A 20779-nucleotide genomic window follows, 5' to 3' on the forward strand; every position below is an offset into this window, starting at 1 on the left:
AAGACACCAGGGACAAAATTGTAGACCTGCACAAGGCTGGGATAGGCTACTATACAATAGGCACGCAGCTTGGTGAGCAGGCAACAACTGTTGGCACAATTATTAGAAAATGGAAGAAACCCAATATGACTGTCAATCTTCCTTGGGCTGGAGCTCTATGCCTCGTGGGTAAGTAGGATTCTGAGGAAAATCATGACTACAGTATCAAACAATAGCATTAGTAACACAGTCACAGACTAAACTCCTGCAGGGCACGCAAGGTCCCCCTTCTCACGCCAGCACATGTCCAGGCCTTTTTGAAGTTTGCCAGTGACCACCTGGATGATATAGAGGCGGCATTGGAGAAGGTCAGATGAGACCAAAATCAAACTTTTTGGCATCAACTCCAATCACTGTGTTCGGAGGAAGAAGGAGGAGTACCACTCCAAGAACACCATCCCACCCATGAGGCATGGTGTGGAAAACATCATACTTTGGGGGTGCTTTTCTGCAAAGGGGACAGGACAACTGCACCCTATTGAAGGGAGGATGGATGGGGTCCTTTATCACTAGATTTTGACCAACAACCTCCTTCCCTCAGTAAGAGCTTTGAAGATGGGTCGTGGCTGGGTCTTCCAGCATGACAACGACCCGAAACACACAGCCAGGGCAACTAAGGAGTGGATCCATAAGAAGCATTTCCAGGTCCTGGAGTGGCCTAGCCAGTTTCTAGACCTGAACCCAAAAGAAAATCTTTATAGGGAGCTGAAACTCAATGTTGCCCAGCGACAGACCAGAGACCTGAAAGATATGGAAAAAGATCTGTATGGAGGAGGGGGACAAAATCCCTGCTGTAGTGTGTGCAAACTTGGTCAAAAACTACAGGAAACGTCTGACCCCTGCAATTGCAAACAAAGATTTCTGTACCAAATATTAAGTTCTGTTTTTCTATTGCATCAAATACTTATTTCATGCAATAAAATTCAATTCAATTATATAAAAATCATACAATGTGATTTTCTGGATTTTCTTTTCAGATTCTGTCTCTCACAGGTGAAGTGTGAGATAAAAATTACAGACTTCTCCATTCTTTGTGGGTAGGAAAACTTGGAAAATCGGCAGTGCATGAAATACTTACAGTGGGGCAAAAAAGTATTTAGTCAGTCAGCAATAGTGCAAGTTCCACCACTTAAAAAGATGAGAGGCGTCTGTAATTTACATCATAGGTAGACCTCAACTATGGGAGACAAACTGAGAAAAAAAAATCCAGAAAATCACATTGTCTGTTTTTTTAACATTTTATTTGCATATTATGGTGGAAAATAAGTATTTGGTCAGAAACAAAATTTCATCTCAATACTTTGTAATATATCGTTTGTTGGCAATGACAGAGGTCAAACGTTTTCTGTAAGTCTTCACAAGGTTGCCACACACTGTTGTTGGTATGTTGGCCCATTCCTCCATGCAGATCTCCTCTAGAGCAGTGATGTTTTTGGCTTTTCGCTTGGCAACACGGACTTTCAACTCCCTCCAAAGGTTTTCTATAGGGTTGAGATCTGGAGACTGGCTAGGCCACTCCAGGACCTTGAAATGCTTCTTACGAAGCCACTCCTTCGTTGCCCTGGCGGTGTGCTTTGGATCATTGTCATGTTGAAAGACCCAGCCACGTTTCATCTTCAATGTCCTTGCTGATGGAAGGAGGTTTGCACTCAAAATCTCACGATACATGGCCCCATTCATTCTTTCATGTACCCGGATCATTCGTCCTGGCCCCTTTGCAGAGAAACAGCCCCAAAGCATGATGTTTCCACCACCATGCTTTACAGTAGGTATGGTGTTTGATGGATGCAACTCAGTATTCTTTTTCCTCCAAACACGACAAGTTGTGTTTCTACCAAACAGTTCCAGTTTGGTTTCATCAGACCATAGGACATTCTCCCAAAACTCCTCTGGATCATCCAAATGCTCTCTAGCAAACTTCAGACGGGCCCGGACATGTACTGGCTTAAGCAGTGGGACACGTCTGGCACTGCAGGATCTGAGTCCATGGTGGCGTAGTGTGTTATTTATGGTAGGCCTTGTTACATTGGTCCCAGCTCTCTGCAGTTCATTCACTAGGTCCCCCCGCGTGGTTCTGGGATTTTTGCTCACCGTTCTTGTGATCATTCTGACCCCACGGGGTGGGATTTTGCGTGGAGCCCCAGATCGAGGGAGATTATCAGTGGTCTTGTATGTCTTCCATTTTCTAATTATTGCTCCTACTGTTGATTTCTTCACTCCAAGCTGGTTGGCTATTGCAGATTCAGTCTTCCCAGCCTGGTGCAGGGCTACAATTTTGTTTCTGATGTCCTTTGACAGCTCTTTGGTCTTCACCATAGTGGAGTTTGGAGTCAGACTGTTTGAGGGTGTGCACAGGTGTCTTTTTATACTGATAACAAGTTTAAACAGGTGCCATTACTACAGGTAATGAGTGGAGGAAAGAGGAGACTCTTAAAGAAGAAGTTACAGGTCTGTGAGAGACAGAAATCTTGATTGTTTGTTTCTGACCAAATACTTATTTTCCACCATAATATGCAAATAAAATGTTAAAAAAACAGACAATGTGATTTTCTGGATTTTTTTTTCTCAGTTTGTCTCCCATAGTTGAGGTCTACCTATGATGTAAATTACAGACGCCTCTCATCTTTTTAAGTGGTGGAACTTGCACTATTGCTGACTGACTAAATACTTTTTTGCCCCACTGTATATATCTATATATAAATATCTATATCCATACATCATTTATTCCATCCTGGTATATATGTACTCCATCCTGGTATATAAGTCCCCCACTCTGGTATATGTGTACCACCCAGCCTGATATATATGACCGCTATCCTGAGCTTACTCTGGTATATATGACTCCCATCTTGGTATATATATATATATATATATATATATATATATATAATATATACACACACCAAGTTCTTCCACTGTACTTTAACACACAAAAAAAATAAACAATTCTACTTGCATTGCCCAACTCCAACACTGCGCGGCTTCTGTAGCCGGCAGCTGACTTCAGCGCGTAAGCGACAAGCAGCGCAAGACATCACTGCCATGCATCTCCCAGTCATGGGCACGCCGACGTTAGTTGCCGGCCTCTGATTGGTCGGCAGTTTGTACCACAAATCAGCTGAATGTGCATCCTGGGCCGCACATCCAGCTGAAATAGGTGCTGGCAGGCCCCCCTCCGGTATGGGGCCAATCGTTACACTGCTGATCGTTCACTTGTTTCTAAAGAACTCCAAATATCTACTGAGAGGGAATTTAGCTCCAATAGGGACAGCAAGGATGAAGTCCGTATGGTGCTGTGGAATTGATGGCGCTATACAAGTAAAATAAATAAACACAAACCTACTTGTATAGACCGATGTGGTGACCGGAGAGCTCTGATACCCCCGGACTCCGACTGTTACCACAGTTATGGAGTAATTAGTCCCAGATATCAGGCTCTGGAGGGTGACACTTGTTGTGGGACTTGTCACAGATAAGGTAGTTGATGGAGATATCCCGTAGCTGATATTATATGTCTTATTCACACCGGCCATATTTACTGGCTCCAACCAAGATAATGTCAGGTTCTTTGTTGTAATTGTGGTAAAGGATAATATTCCAGGTGGAGATGGATCTGCAGAAAATGAGAGAAATACAGAGAGGTGAGAACATATCCAGCATCTGTATAATAAGGTGATAGTGCCGGTAACAGAGGAGAATGGTGATATGAGGATGATAAGGAGCCATTACTGAGCAGATCCTGAGGATACTCACATGTGGCCTCGGTCACTGGAGCAGATGTCTGGCTGCAGCTCCCACTGACTGTCTGTACAGTGACATTATATTCTCTGCCTGGTAGTAATCCTGTGAAATTCACTTGTGTGCTCGTAGTTTGTGTTGTCTTATTGATGGCTCCTGTTAGACTGACTGTATAATTATCCACTTTTCCTCCTGGTATTATCCATGAGGCTCCAAGAACATCAACTGACTGGTAATTATTCATGGTGATGGTGGAAACTTGTCCGGGAACTGAGAATAATATAAATCACAGACAGGTGAGTTATTCAGCAGTTACCTCTTGTGTAATATCAGTAATCGGCCTGTGGCAGTAGAACGGTTACAGATGTGCTATGTGACAAATATATACGATAAACAAGAAACTTGACAAGAAACACCAGTGAATAGAACAGTAAGTATAAATGGCTATAACAAAAAAAAAACACTATTGATTTACATTAGTGTTAAGATTTGTTTTTCATTATTTTATTATTAACCTCATCCCATAATTTTTTTTCCACTTTTGCTTTATTAATCCTCAACTTTTAACAGCCATTACTGTGAAGGAAATATATAATCAATAAGTGAAATAATAACAGCAGTAGAGTTACATTTAGTGGACAAAGGGGTGAAACTGAATATACCAGTATTGTAAGCACAAAGATGATTTTGCTGGAGGTGTAAAATCAGGCATCTTAGCTCCTTGACCATGAGCTTCAAAGGGGTTAGCAAATGGTCTTTACTAGACAGAATATTTCCTATTGTCTGTATAGGGAGACATAGGATATTTGAAATGCCACAACTTGGCTCATTGGCCATTAACAGACAGCATCTTTCAAATAGACCAATCCAAGTCATCCTGGAAATATATGAATGTCACGCTGGGTGAGGGAGCAGTAAAGTGTGCAACAACGGGAAGAGGGAGGGGGAAGCCCAAACACTAGTGAAGGGGGGAGTGAAGACCCCTAGGCAGATCTAACAACACCCTGTCTGTTCTAAACGTCCCTAAATAGGTTCTGCACCTAACGTCGAGCAGGAACCTAGTCCCTGCCTGACTGTAGCTATAGGCCCTGGAGGGGACGGGGTAAGCACTAATCAGCCCCCACTACAACTAAAGACAGAGCGGGTGGACAAACGAAGGGATACACTTAGCTTGAGAAGACCAACAAGATATCAAACCAGCAATCCTCCAAGAAGACACTAGCCGACTGCTAGTACTTCCAACAAGACAGGGGGAAATTGAGCTAATGCCTGCGCCCTGCTGAAAAAGCGGAAATGTATTTAAACCTTCAGCAAAGGTGTGTTAATTAGCAGAAGGAGGTGGAGGTAACTGTTGGGTCCTAGAGGGAGAAGGATATCGCTCCATAACAGAGATGCAAAAATCAGGCAGGTGCTTGTAGAGCTAAATGCACTGACCTTCTACAGCCGGATCCAGGATGACTGTCTGTCACACCTGGCAAACAAGTAACAATGAGTCTGTGGTCAAGACTATAAAAAGCTGGGTGACAAAAAGACATTTTCATATGCTTAACCTCTTCCCGACCTTTGACGCATACGCTGCGTCATGAAAGTCGGTGCCATTCCGACCCATGACGCAGCATATGCGTCATGGAAAGATCGCGTCCCTGCAGATCGGGTGAAAGGGTTAATTCCCATTTCACCCGATCTGCAGGGACAGGGGGAGTGGTAGTTTAGCCCAGGGGGGGTGGCTTCACCCCCTCGTGGCTACGATCGCTCTGATTGGCTGTTGAAAGTGAAACTGCCAATCAGAGCGATTTGTAATATTTCACCTAAAAAAATTGTGAAATATTACTATCCAGCCATGGCCGATGCTGCAATATCATCGGCCATGGCTGGACACACTAATGTGCACCCACTCCACTCCTCCGATCACCCCCCCCAGCTCCCCGATCTGCGGTCTGCTCCCCTCGGTCCTGTGCTCCGCTCCCCCGTCCTCCTGCCCGCTCCCCCCGTGCTCCAATCAAACCCCCCCGCACTCCGATCCCCCCCCGCACAGCGATCCCCCCCCCGCACAGCGATCCCCCCACCCACACAGCGATCCCCCCCCGCACAGCGATTTCCCCCCCCCCGTGCTCCGATCCACCCGCCCGCACAGCGATCCCCCACTCCGTGCTCCAATCCACCCCCCCGTGTTCCGGTCCACCCCCCCCGTGCTCCGACGCCCCCCCCCGTGCCCTGATCTCCCCCCCCCTTATACTTACCTGGCCTCCCGGAGACCGTCCGTCTTCTTTCCTGGGCGCCGCCATCTTCCAAAATGGCGGGCGCATGTGCAGTGCGCCCGCCGAATCTGCCGGCAGATTCGTTCCAGAGTGAATTTTGATCACTGAGATATAACCTATCTCAGTGATCAAAATAAAAAAAAATGTAAAGTAAATGACCCCCCCTTTGTCACCCCCATAGGTAGGGACAAAAATTTTTTTTTTTTTTTCCACTAAGGTTGGCGTAAGAACTAGGGGTAGGGTTAGGGGTAGGGTTAGGGTTAGGGGTAGGGTTAGGGTTTCGGTATGTGCACACGTATTCTGTTCCTCTGCGGATTTTTCCGCTGCGGATTTGATAAATCCGCAGTGCTAAACCGCTGCGGATTTATGGCGGATTTACCATGTTTTTTCTGCGCATTTCAATGCGGTTTTACAACAGCGATATTCTATTTGAGCAGTTGTAAAACCGCTGCGGAATCCGCAGAAAGAAATGACATGCTGCGGAATGTAAACCGCTGCGTTTCCGTGCAGTTTTTCTGCAGCATGTGTACAGCGATTTTTGTTTCCCATAGGTTTGCATTGAACTGTAAACTCATGGGAAACTGCTGCGGATCCGCAGCGTTTTCCGCAGCGTGTGCACATACCTTTAGAATTAGGCTATGTGCACACGGTGCGGATTGGCCGCTGCGGATCCGCAGCAGAGTTCCATCAGGTTTACAGTACCATGTAAACATATGGAAAGCCAAATCCGCTGTGCCCATGGTGCGGAAAATACCGCGCGGGAACGCTGCGTTGTATTTTCCGCAGCATGTCAATTCTTTGTGCGGATTCCGCAGCGTTTTACACCTGTTCCTCAATAGGAATCCGCAGGTGAAATCCGGACAAAAAACACTGGAAATCCGCGGTAAATCCGCAGGTAAAACGCAGTGCCTTTTACCCGCGGATTTTTCAAAAATGGTGCTGAAAAATCTCATACGAATCCGCAACGTTGGCACATAGCCTTAGGGCTAGGGTTGGGTTGGAATTAGGGTTGTGGTTAGGGTTAGGGGTGTGTTGGGGTTACGGGTGTGTTGGGGTTAGGGTTGTGATTAGGGTTACGGCTACAGTTGGGATAAGGGTTAGGGGTGTGTTGGAGTTAGAATTGAGGGGTTTCCACTGTTTAGGCACATCAGGGGGTCTCCAAACGCAACATGGCGCCACCATTAATTCCAGCCAATCTTGTATTCAAAAAGTCAAATGGTGCTCCCTCACTTCCGAGCCCCGACGTGCACCCAAACAGTGGTTTACCCCCACATATGGGGTACCAGCATACTCAGGACAAACTGCGCAACAATTACTGGGGTCCAATTTCTCCTGTTACCCTTGTGAAAATAAAGAAATGCTTGCTAAAACATCATTTTTGAGGAAAGAAAAATTATTTTTTATTTTCACGGCTCTGCGTTGTAAACGTCTGTGAAGCACTTGGGGGTTCAAAGTGCTCACCACATATCTAGATAAGTTCCTTGGGGGGTCTAGTTTCTAAAATGGGGTCACTTGTGGGGGGTTTCTACTGTTTAGGCACACCAGGAGCTCTGCAAACGCAATGTGACGCCCGCAGACCATTCCATCAACGTCTGCATTTCAAAAGTCACTACTTCCCTTCTGAGCCCCGACGTGTGCCCAAACAGTGGTTTACCCCCACACATGGGGTATCAGCGTACTCAGGAGAAACTGGACAACAACTTTTGGGGTCCAATTTCTCCTGTAACCCTTGGGAAAATAAAAAATTCTGGGCTAAATAATTATTTTTGAGGAAAGAAAACGTATTTATTATTTTCACGGCTCTGCATTATAAACTTCTATGAAGCACTTGGGGGTTCAAAGTGCTCACCACACATCTAGATAAGTTCCTTTCGGGGTCTAGTTTCCAAAATGGGGTCACTTGTGGGGGGTTTCTACTGTTAAGCCACATCAGGGGCTCTGCAAACGCAACGTGACGCCCACAGAGCATTCCATCAAAGTCTGCATTTCAAAACGTCACTACTTCACTTCCGAGCCTCGGCATGTGCCCAAACCGTGGTTTACCCCCACATATGGGGTATCAGCGTACTCAGGAGAAACTGGACAACAACTTTTGGGATCCAATTTCTCCTGTTACCCTTGGGAAAATAAAAAATTCTGGGCTAAATAATTATTTTTGAGGAAAGAAAACGTATTTATTATTTTCACGGCTCTGCATTATAAACTTCTATAAAGCACTTGGGGGTTCAAAGTGCTCACCACACATCTAGATAAGTTCCTTTCGGGGTCTAGTTTCCAAAATGGGGTCACTTGTGGGGGGTTTCTACTGTTAAGCCACATCAGGGGCTCTGCAAACGCAACGTGACGCCCACAGAGCATTCCATCAAAGTCTGCATTTCAAAATGTCACTACTTCACTTCCGAGCCCCGGCATGTGCCCAAACAGTGGTTTAACCCCACATATGGGGTATCAGCGTACTCAGGAGAAACTGGACAACAACTTTTGGGGTCAAATTTCTCCTGTTACCCTTTGTAAAATAAAAAATTGCAGGCTAAAAGATCATTTTTGAGAAAATAATTTTTTCTTTTTATTTTCATGGCTCTGCGTTATAAACTTCTGAGAAGCACTTGGTGGTTCAAAGTCCTCACCACACATCTAGATTAGTTCCTTTGGGGGTCTAGTTTCCAAAATGGGGTCATTTCTGGGGGATCTCCAATGTTTAGGCACACAGGGGCTCTCCAAACGTGACATGGTGTCCGCTAATGATTGGAGCTAATTTTCCATTTAAAAAGCCAAATGGCGTGCCATCCCTTCCGAGCCCTGCCGTGCGCCCAAACAGTGGTTTACCCCCACATATGGGGTATTAGCGTACTCAGGACAAACTGGACAACAATATTTGGGGTCCAATTTCTCCTATTATCCTTGGCAAAATAGGAAATTCCAGGCTAAAAAATCATTTTTGAGGAAAGAAAAATTATTTTTTATTTTCATGGCTCTGCGTTATAAACTTCTGTGAAGCACCTGGGGGTTTAAAGTGCTCAATATGCATCTAGATAAGTTCCTTGGGGGGTCTAGTTTCCAAAATGGGGTCACTTGTGGGGGAGCTCCAATGCATAGGCACACAGGGGCTCTCCAAACGCGACATGGTGTCCGCTAACAATTGGAGCTAATTTTCCATTCAAAAAGTCAAATGGCGCGCCTTCCCTTCCGAGCCCTGCCGTGTGCCCAAACAGTGGTTTACCCCCACATATGAGGTATCGGCGTACTCGGGAGAAATTGCCCAACAAATTTTATGATCCATTTTATCCTACTGCCCATGTGAAAATGAAAAAATTGATGCGAAAATAATTTTTTTGTGAAAAAAAAGTACTTTTTCATTTTTACAGATCAATTTGTGAAGCACCTGAGGGTTTAAAGTGCTCACTAGGCATCTAAATAAGTTCCTTGGGGGGTCTAGTTTCCAAAAGGGGGTCACTTGTGGGGGAGCGCCAATGTTTAGGCACACAGGAGCTCTCCAAACGCGACATGGTGTCCGCTAACGATGGAAATAATTTTTCATTCAAAAAGTCAAATGGCGCTCCTTCCCTTCCGAGCCTTACCATGTGCCCAAACAGTGGTTTACCCCCACATATGAGGTATCGGCGTACTCAGGAGAAATTGCCCAACACATTTTAGGATCCATTTTATCCTGTTGCCCATGTGAAAATGAAAAAATTGAGGCTAAAAGAATTTTTTTGTGAAAAAAAAGTACTTTTTCATTTTTACGGATCAATTTGTGAAGCACCTGGGAGTTCAAAGTGCTCACTATGCATCTAGATAAGTTCCTTGGGGCGTCTAGTTTCCAAAATGGGGTCACTTGTGGGGGAGCTCCAATTTTTAGGCACACGGGGGCTCTCCAAACGTGACATGGTGTCCGCTAAAGAGTGGAGCCAATTTTTGATTCAAAAAGTCAAATGGCGCTCCTTCCCTTCCAAGCCCTGCCGTGCGCCCAAACAGTGGTTTACCCCCACATATGAGGTATCAGCGTACTCAGGACAAATTGCACAACAACTTTCGTGGTTCAGTTTCTCCTTTTACCATTGGGAAAATAAAAAAATTGTTGCTAAAAGATAATTTTTGTGACTAAAAAGTTAAATGTTCATTTTTTCCTTCCATGTTGCTTCTGCTGCTGTGAAGCACCTGAAGGGTTAATAAACTTCTTGAATGTGGTTTTGAGTACCTTGAGGGGTGCAGTTTTTAGAATGGTGTCACTTTTGGGTATTTTCAGCCACATAGACCCCTCAAACTGACTTCAAATGTGAGGTGGTCCCTAAAAAAATGGTTTTGTAAATTTCGTTGTAAAAATGACAAATCGCTGGTCAAATTTTAACCCTTATAACTTCCTAACAAAAAAAAATTTTGTTTCCAAAATTGTGCTGATGTAAAGTAAACATGTGGGAAATGTTATTTATTAACTATTTTGTGTCACATATCTCTCTGGTTTAACAGAATAAAAATTCAAAATGTGAAAATTGCGAAATTTTCAAAATTTTCGCCAAATTTCCGTTTTTATCACAAATAAACGCAGAATTTATTGACCTAAATTTACCACTAACATGAAGCCCAATATGTCACGAAAAAACAATCTCAGAACCGCTAGGATCCGTTGAAGCGTTCCTGAGTTATTACCTCATAAAGGGACACTGGTCAGAATTGCAAAAAACGGCAAGGTCTTTAAGGTCAAAATAGGCTGGGTCATGAAGGGGTTAATTGCCAATAATTTCCATCTGTTGTCTATTCCATTTGCACAACAGCATGTGAAATTGATTGTCAATCAGTGTTGCTTCCTAAGTGGACAGTTTGATTTCACAGAAGTTTGATTTACTTGGAGTTAGATTCTGTTGTTTAAGTGTTCCCTTTATTTTTTTGAGCAGTGTGTATATATTTTTTTCTTTTTTTTTTGCCTAAAATACAAAGCAAATGTGTCATCTTTAACTCTAGGTCTTTTAGAGATCATTTAATCTTCAACTTGCTTAACTTTTCACAATAACAGTAATTCTGACCAAGCGGGCCCAAACTTTTAGATGCCAATGTATTTCGCCTATTTGAAGTTCAATTTCAGTTTTGGGGAGGCAGTCTCCATTTAATTCTCTTTTTATACATGTAATCAGTGGTGTCAGAAATATTAATGCTTTCATGCATAAATATGTTAACATGATCTGTGCCTTTGTATTACGATTTTCAGTTACTGCAAATTGCGTACTAGACCTTGAGTATAAAATATTCCACAGAAATGCGGAGAGACGTATTGTACCTAAGTATAAAATATGGACTATAATAACCTCTGTTTCCAAAGGTAATTTATTTTAACTTTTATATTTACCACCTACTTATGTTTAAAATTAATACCGTACTTTGTCCCCAATTCACGAAGACAAGCCGTCTTGATGAAGACTACACCAAACATGTACAAAATTCATTCATGTGCCTCCTAATGACTTTGGAGCATATTTCAGTTGTAATTTATGACACTTTTCTGGCCTAATTATGATAAAGTTGCCAGTTCAGCTCCACCATACCCTCTTATGACCACCCTCAATTACATTTTTAAAAAGTTAAAAGGAGCTGATAGGGACTGGTGGAAAAAAAACACATCCAAAGTTGAAAAATTTTGTGCAGCTAAGAATTGTGAAAAAAACGTTTCAGATTTCAAACAGTTTTCTGCCACAATTCTGATAAAAACTGATGAACTGAAGCTTTAATTCTCATGTTTTCACCAGATCCCAATTAAGGCATCATATCCAAGTTGCCATAAACTCACATTGAACTACCACAATTCAAGTTCAGTTTCTTTTCATCTTGCTCACATAAAAAAAAAAATAAATCTCACCATTTCAGATTTATTATCAAGGTTCCTAGCAACTTTTTTCATCAATCGATTTCACCGTGAATAATGCCATACTATCCATGAAGCATCAAGTTTCTTAATAAATTCCACTTTTAGACACACTATCCTCACCTGTGCAGGCCATATAAGACACCGGGTCGGATTCCGTGCTGTTATCGGCAGCTCTTGTATAGACCACGAATGTATATGTTTCTCCTGGTGTCAGATTCATTATTGTCGCTGATTCACTCGTCACTATTGTATTATTCACTATTGTGGCTAATGAGGTGACGTTGGTCTGGACTCTGTAGCTGTAAGACGTCTGATACTCATCAGGTTTACTCAACGTCAGAGATACAGAATATGAGGTCACAGCGCCGATCTGCAGAGATTTCACTGACATTGGCTCTAAATTAAAAAAAAAACAAGTTACAGAAATTTCAAACATACCGTAACTTGTCACTACAGCTATTTATTGTTTAAAAAAGGTGATCATGAAATGATGATCTTGGGCATTTACACAATTTGTGCCTATGGCCCCCAGCTGGCTCTTTAAACTATGCTTTCACTGAAACTCCAGAGCATTAAATACAACCCAGGTTGGATTCATGCTGCACACTGTAGAATGAGTCGAGTAATCTAGTAATACATTTTTGTTATCCATTTCATCCATAGGAGCCCCAGTTACAGGGGTAAATGCTCATTGAGGAACAACAGAAGCAGTGACAAACCGCTTCCGTCTTCCTCCAGGGTCCTCGGGTTAGGATGACAGTCAGGAAATGAACATGATCCTGCTAGATTGCGGGAACTGGATTTTTAAAGAGATTGTCAGCTCAGAACATATTGATGATCTATTCGTGGAATAAATCATCAATAGCAGATATATAACCTTTCTGTAACCTTTTTTAGCACCATCTCGAAGTAGGCATATCTGTTGACCACTTACTTAATCACTATAATTCATCATTCTGACCAAAATATTTATTCTCTCTAGGAGTTCTCCTCATTTCCTTCTTCCTTTTATAAAATAGCATAGGTCCTCCCTCGCTCTCCTGATTGAGGATCTTCCAATCCATAGATCTACACTACACTAATTGGCTTAACCCAAGGCGATAACAATAGGGGCTGGGTAATATTACCACTTCCCGGATACTGTTGCGCTGAGTAAATAACTACAAGCATATAGTTGATGTTCGAATGGACTCTGGCAGCACACCTTCCCACTTACCATATCTTTTTCCCCTCTATCGCTATCCCTCCTATTCTTTGATTGACAGCTCTGACTTGGTAGAGCCAGAGAAGGGCTGTGATAGTTAGAAAACAAGCAGGTGGGAAGGTGTAGTTAAATGTTTGGTCCCGCCATGATGCACCCAACGCTTGTTCTAGATTTACCGTAAATAGATATTCTGTGCTGACAGAGTCCCTGTAAAAGTGCTGCACACGTCAGATCCTGCTGTACCTCAGTGCAGGATCGATAAACCCAGTGGAAGATAAGAACGGCCATGTGACATTGCATATAGGTACGACCACTCATATAGTGACAGTTAGTTGCCGTAAACTTGGATGCTCAAGCGGCTACAATGCCCTGCACATGGGGTAACTGATATAGTGAAATAGAATAACTATACTACATTTTTAATTGTTGGTATTTTCTAATATTATTACACCTACTACATATTAGAATAGGCTCTTGAAGATAGGAGTACCCATCTTTGGGTCTTTGGAGTGGCCAATGCACCAGTAAAGGCAGGACAGAATTAACAGCTTGCAGGCTGTAAGAACGTGTAAGCATGAGAGACCTGTGCTGTTATCCGAGTGTTTTGTGCCTGGCATGTGGTAAAGAAACAGTGGGGGACAACGGTAGATGCATGAAACTGTATAATCGTAAAAAAAAAATGTGTTTGTTTTCCATAACAACCAATCACAGTACAGCTTTAAAGTTGTATTGTTTTATTGATAAACTGACGGTTGTGCTCTGATTGGTTGCTATAGGCAACAAAAACAGAATTATTTTTTTTTAAGACAGTTTTCATAAACCTGCCCTGTCATGCCTTAAATATAAATGTTAATCGTAAGGAGGCGGTGACAAAGGGACATTTGATGATAGCGACCAAAATTCAGAAATTTTTGAGCTTCAGGAAAGTGTGACCTAGACTAGCTAGTGACTGGCTATTGTGTATCAAATATAAATATATACACACAGCACTGTTAAGAGGAAATGTTTACACCCACGTGGGCTGCGAATGTCTTCAAGATGTTCGTTGCTACTATATACTGATGACACAGCTCAGGCTTATGACTGTCAATGAGTAATTGTTGTCATGACTCACTTCAATGCTTATAAATATTGAAGTTATTTATGTTCGTGTAAAAATCTTACTTCAAACCTTGATTTAAATTCTCTAAATATTTCTCCTGTTTTTTTCAAGAACACATAGAACCTACTTGTATAGACCGATGTGGTGAGCGGAGAGCTCTGATACCCCCGGACTCCGACTGTTACCACAGTTATGGAGTAATTAGTCCCAGATATCAGGCTCTGGAGGGTGACACTTGTTGTGGGACTTGTCACAGATAAGTTAGTTGATGGAGATATCCTGTAGCTTATATTATATGTCTTATTCACACCGGTCATATTTACTGGCTCCGACCAAGATAATGTTAGGTTCTTTGTCCCAACCATGCCGATTATTAGGTTACTTGGTGCCGTTGGATCTGTGCAAAGAAAAACATAAAGCAACAAATGTTCTAAACACAGTATATCCAGAAAAAAAGGTTAAAACAATGAAACGCTTATAAGAAATAAAAGATGCTAAAAAAATTAAGTATTTATGCCGTTATTTTACAATTACGTGTTGATTACTATTACCCTATATGTTGTAATGTGTAATGGAAAAAGAAAACCTTATTAACGTGCATTTACTATGTGTGTGAGATAAATAATAAAAAGGAGGCTGAACAGAAATGTTTTTTTTTTTTTAAATTGAGAAGTAAAACCTCATATAAAACATGGACGCAGTGATACTCACACGTGGCCTCGGTCACCGATAGAGACGACTGGTTGCAGTTCCCACTCACTATCTGTACAGTGGCCGTGTATTCTGTGCCAGGTACTAATCCGGTGAAGATTGCTTGTGTGGTAGAGTTAGATACTCTCTGTATAACTCCTGACAGAATTGCGTTGTAATAATCCACTTTTGCTTTCACTGTAGCCGGCGTCCAATTCACAACCAGGGAACTAACAGACTGGTTATTTACCACCGAAGAGATGGAAACTTGTTCAGCACCTAATAGAAAAGAGTTCAGGTTTAATAAACACTGACTAAGTAGGTGCCTGTACAGACACGATGAAGAGATTGTAACTAGTGATGAACAAATATACTCGTTACTCGAGATTTATCGAGCACGCTCGGGGGTCCTCAGAGTATTTTTTAGTGCTCAGATTTAGTTTTTCTTGCCGCAGCTGAATGATGTACAGCTATTAGCCAGCCTGAGTACATGTGGGGGTTGCCTGGTTGCTAGGGAATCCCCACATGTACTTATGCTGGCTAACAGATGTAAATCATTCAGCTGTGGCAATAAAAACTAAATTTCCGAGCACTAAAAAATACTCGGAGGATCCCCGAGCATGCTCGAGTAATGAGTATATTCGCTCATCACTAATTGTAACACATATTTATTAAATGCTCAATAATTATTTTATTCCAAAACTAGGAAACAACAGATGTTATGTAAGAACCAAGGGGCATAAGGCGAGGTTCTCATTGCGTTAGTGCCATCCGTTTAACGGATCAGTTACTAAGCGGCACTAACGCAATGTAACGGATCCATTAACGCACCCATTGCCATCCATTATCGTAACGCATCCTAATGCATGTCAAAATGGGCATGCGTTAGCGATGGTCCATTACTTTGTGATGTTCCTTTGAACGCGGTCTACCACATTTTCGGGTATGTTAGGTCTAGTAAGCATAGACCTCCATTACTAACGCATTCCGACGCAATGGTACCATGCGTTAACGCAATTGTAAAAAAACAGATTTTGGGCATCAGTGTTAGCGCATCCGCGCCGATGGCACTAACGCAATGTGAACCTAGCTTAACTATCAGGGTTACAAAGGAAATGACCACAACTACATCCATGAATTAAGGTGGCTCCCCGATGTCATTGCTTTTTTCAATTCAGATTCCTTGGATGAATATTTTGTTGAAATGCAGAGCAGGGGACCACCGGCACTCTGCCCCACAATAGCCATGCACATTGCCGGTGGCACATGATGTCCCTGGAATGCTACATCCCGGCCCCATGAGTCAGCATTTTTTAATGCATTTTTGAAGAGTACCAGGACAGAGGACATTATTTTAGGATGGGGGCCAGGCAGTGGCGTACCACCAGGTGGCTACTTTGGGGCCCCAGAGTCGCGGGTGGGGTGGGGGTTGGTACGGCCTTCCCCGCCTGGCTTCGTACTTTCATCTGCATCTGCATCCTAGTCCAGTTGTAAACAATGGTGGGAGAGGAAGCCATCAGCTGATGCTCCCTCTCCCATCATTGCTCCCTCTGCGTCTGAGCTCTGTGACGTCTCAGCGCAGAGGGCACGATTACGTCACTACAGCGCATCCTCTGTGCCAAGCAGTTCAGAGGGTCATAAAATGTGCGCTGCAGAGACCAGAGCAGGGGATGGGGGGGAGAGATGAACATTTATTTATTTTTTATGTATGGAGGACCATGTGGTGCCCATAATACCATATGGAGGACTATGTGGGAACCATAATACCATATGGAGGCCTATGCGGGGCCCATAATACTGTATGGAGGACTATGTGGGGCCCATAATACTGCATGGAGCAATATATGGGATCCATTATTCTGTATGAAACATTATATGGGGTCCATTCTCTATGGAGCAATTTATGGGGCCCATAATACTGTATGGATCAATATATGGGGCCCATTATTCTGTAAGGTGCATTATATGGGGTCCATTATTCTGTATGGCGTTATATATGGGGCTCATTATTTTGCATGTAGGACTATGTGGTGCCCATAACACCGTATGGAGGACTATGTGTGGTCTGTAATACTGTATGGAGGGCTATGTGGGCCCCATAATACTGTATGGACGGCTATGTGGGGCCCATAATACTGTATGAAGGGCTATGTGGGGCCCATAATGCTGTATGGAGGGCTATGTGGGGCCCATAATACTGTATGGAGGGCTATGTGGGGCCCATAATACTGTATGGAGGGCTATGTGGGGCCCATAATACTGTATGGAAGGCTATGTGGGGCCATTTTACTATTTGGAGAGCTATTTGGGGACCATGATACTGCTTGGAGGGCTATGTGGGGACCATGATACTGTTTGGAGGGCTATGTGGGGACCATTATATTGCTTGGAGGGCTATGTGGGGGCAATTATACTATATGCAAGCAATTATACATTTTGAAGGTTTTTATGGGGTTCATAATACTATGTAGAGGGTTGTGTGGGGGTTCAGTATGCTGTTTGGAGGGCTGGGTGGAGGCCATTAAACTCTTTGGAGGGCTAGTGCAGATCAGTATACAGTGTGAATGGTTGTATTGGGGCCAGAGCCATCATACTGAGTGGAGGGTTGTAGGGACCCTTATACTGTATGGAGGGCTGTGTGGCGATAACAGTTGGGGCGTCATACTGTGTTGGGGTCACCATACTTTTCCGGGGGAGGATTGAGGGGGATTAGGGTACAATAGGGTCATCATACTGTGTGTCTGGAGGGTACTGTGAAAGAATTCATTGTGGGGGTATCATTCTGCGTATCAACGTGACATTATAGTTGTCGTCATACTTTATGGGAGCAATAAAAGGGCAATCTAGGGGCTTCAATAGTAGTAAAATGACTTTGTAAGGGCTGCAAATTTGTGATATATACTCTTCAGTGACCCTGCCGAATATTAAGGGTTTCTTTTTTGGTGTGTCGGGGGAGAGAGGACCCAATTACAAGCCCTCATGTGCCTGTATGCACAATATACCCTAGAGAAAAAAAAAACTATGTGTGCAACCTGAATGGCTGCAGACCCTGCCTCATACTTATAGTGGTGACGAAGACACTTGCAAACATAGAGGATAACCAGTCAGGAAGGAGACGTAGAGAGGAATTTTCTGTCGACACTGCCTGCCAAACCATTCCATTTTTGGGGTGATCTTGCGGTTCCTCGCCAGTGTGCCTGTTATCACTTTCAGTTACATCAAAGTAGGTGACAGTGATTCACAATCGCCTCGGCTTCCTAACTGGCCAGATATGGGTTGTTGAAGTTTAAGAACTGAGTAGGAGTTATCACTATTTTTAAAACTCTCACATTTTATACTCACCTGTGCAGATGGGCAATAGTGACACCGGGTCAGACTCAGTGATGTTATCGGCAGCTCTTGTATAGACCATGAATGTATAGGTTTCTCCTGATGTCAGATTCATTATTGTCACTGATTCGTTTGTCACTATCATATTATTTATAATTGATCCTGATGAGGTGACGTTGGTCTGGACTCTGTATCTGTATAATGTCTGATACTCATCAGGTTTACTCCACGTCAGAGAAACAGAATATGTGGTCAAATTAGTGCTGTGGAGAGATTTCACAGATATCGGTTCTGAAAGAAACAAAATACAAACAAACCATCAGTGTGGATACAAAATGATGGATTATGTAATACTAATGGATCGCCCCCAGACACAGGGCCACAGGTTACTCGGTACCGGTCCTCTCTGTCTCAGTTCTGGGGTTGTTACGGTGGCGGGACCCGGTCCGTGACCCTGCTAAGGGGTGTCCAATGAAAGGGTTGATGATAGTTTCTCAAGGGTTCGTGACGCCACCTGTGGTGTTTGGTCAGGGCGACCGACGCTGCTTCGGGGTCCGCTGGGGTGATGGAATGGCAGCTAGATGGTATACCTTCCCACAGGTGAAGTATATCCCCAGGGCTTCCCAGTAGTGTAGGTGGTGATGGTGTAAGGCGCAGTTAATAACGAGGACACAGGGTTGCAGTCTCTTTACTGGTGACTTCAGGATCCTCAATCCGGGGCACTGTTAACAGGGCTGTCTGAGACCGGCAGGTCCGATGGCACATCCAGAGTTCCCTTTGCAGGTGGAAATCAGTGCCTACCAACTAGCGCCTGTGTGTTGCATTCCTTCCCTGCTGAGCATTCAGGATAGTCCTCACAGCTGTCATTTCTAATCTGATGTTCTGCTTCGTCCCCCAGTTTGTTATGGCTAGGACGCACCCGTTTGACGGGAAGGCTCGGAGCTATTCTGAGACCCTAGAGACGCCCCTCTCCACGTTTACCCGCTATGTCTTCTTAGGTGTTGTATGTTAGACAGCCAACCTAAAATCAACTGTCCTGCCTCTGTTTGAAGTAATGCTTGGAGTCAGTTACTTCCTCGGCGTTCTGGCCACCGGCTATGCACCTCAGTAGGATGTTGCCGATCTCGAGGCACGACTCCTACTGGTTCTCCTTTGTGCTTTGATCTTGTTTCTCACTTCTCCACAATATACTTTGCTTTGTGTCGTTTCTTTAGATACCGCCGCAAGGTAGTGCAGGCGCGGTTCTGTAACGATTTGTCCTTGTCGCTAAGTCACTGCCAGGTTCCCACGCCTGACAGGGACCCCTCTGAATCTTCCCCGCAACACCCCCTGCCACGGGATGTTGCCTGGACAAAACCCAGCCAGCTTCTGACTAACTTCCTATCCAACCCCCAGTTTTACCAAAGTGTGAGGAGTGGCCTAATAAATAGAACCTTTTGCTCCCCCTGGTGGCCGGAGTGTGAAATGTAGTGTGTGACTGTGATACCTGGTCAGGTGAACTCCTTTAGTGCCATCAGACGTACCATCACTCCCCTTAGTGGCAGAGCGACATTACTGCAACGACCAGGTCTCTGGGGCGCTGCACTAACTTGTCAGGATTCCCCTGACCGCTGGCCCCAATTGTCACGATTCGGGGTGACTTTAGGCCAACAGACAACTATCACATGTGCAGGGGGGCTTATCTTAGTTATCCCTCCACTGCTAGCAATGTGATGAGAAAACACACACAAGGCTATTGACCTCTTAGTTTACAGCAGGGGCTTATTCTAGGTATCCCACTGCTTTCAATATACCACAAACTGCAGGGATTTATGTATATCCCACTTACAGTTCCACTTAACACTTGCAGCTCTCTGGCGCCCCCCTTACTCTCAGGTCAGATTAGGTACTGCACCCTGGGTAATTAGTCGCCAGAAAGGCTGCCTGCTATGTACTTGCTATTGGGCACGCTGCAGCGACGCGATAACTACTCCCACTCAGGCAGGAACAATAATTATCAACGCCGCAGTCGCTGCAGCATCACTCAACAGTCTGCACACGGTATCGCCGCCACCAGCTTCGATTAAACGGGTCCGAAGCTATCCCAACACAACAGTAACAGTAGTGTATTTCCCTTCAGAAGACCCCCAAATATAACAGAAACCATGGAAAGTCTACTTCTAAAGCAGATAGATGAAGCTGCAACCCATAATGAGGTCCTGGTTATGGGGGACTTTAACTACCCGGATATTAACTGGGAAACAGAAACCTGTGAAACCCATAAAGGCAACAGGTTTCTGCTAATAACCAAGAAAAATTATCTTTCACAATTGGTGCAGAATCCAACCAGAGGAGCAGCACTTTTAGACCTAATACTATCTAATAGACCTGACAGAATAACAAATCTGCAGGTGGTCGGGCATCTAGGAAATAGCGACCACAATATTGTACAGTTTCACCTGTCTTTCACTAGGGGGACTTGTCAGGGAGTCACAAAAACACTGAACTTTAGGAAGGCAAAGTTTGACCAGCTTAGAGATGCCCTTAATCTGGTAGACTGGGACAATATCCTCAGAAATAAG

The 20779-nt window shown here is 43.8% G+C and overlaps 1 protein-coding gene across 3 annotated transcripts in view; it reads right to left on the reverse strand.

The window, feature by feature from the left end:
• LOC138648710 (receptor-type tyrosine-protein phosphatase eta-like) overlaps nt 1-20779 on the reverse strand; it is a 160891-nt gene that overhangs the window by 54816 nt on the left and 85296 nt on the right. For 2 of the 3 annotated variants that reach the window (XR_011315179.1, XM_069738542.1), the window contains exons 19-24: nt 18231-18509; nt 14910-15167; nt 14326-14595; nt 12013-12288; nt 3793-4047; nt 3383-3652 (exon numbers count right to left, since the gene is read on the reverse strand). Coding sequence is in view for 2 of the 3 variants with exons in the window: in XM_069738542.1 (XP_069594643.1) it covers nt 3383-3652; nt 3793-4047; nt 12013-12288; nt 14326-14595; nt 14910-15167; nt 18231-18509 (1608 nt within the window). In the remaining variant the exon portion in view is untranslated. The remainder of the gene's footprint in view (nt 1-3382; nt 3653-3792; nt 4048-12012; nt 12289-14325; nt 14596-14909; nt 15168-18230; nt 18510-20779) is intronic. The other variant, XM_069738543.1, reaches the window with a different exon arrangement.

Source organism: Ranitomeya imitator, chromosome 9 (genome assembly GCF_032444005.1).
Source record: "Ranitomeya imitator isolate aRanImi1 chromosome 9, aRanImi1.pri, whole genome shotgun sequence".
NCBI classification, from domain to species: Eukaryota; Metazoa; Chordata; class Amphibia; order Anura; family Dendrobatidae; genus Ranitomeya; species Ranitomeya imitator.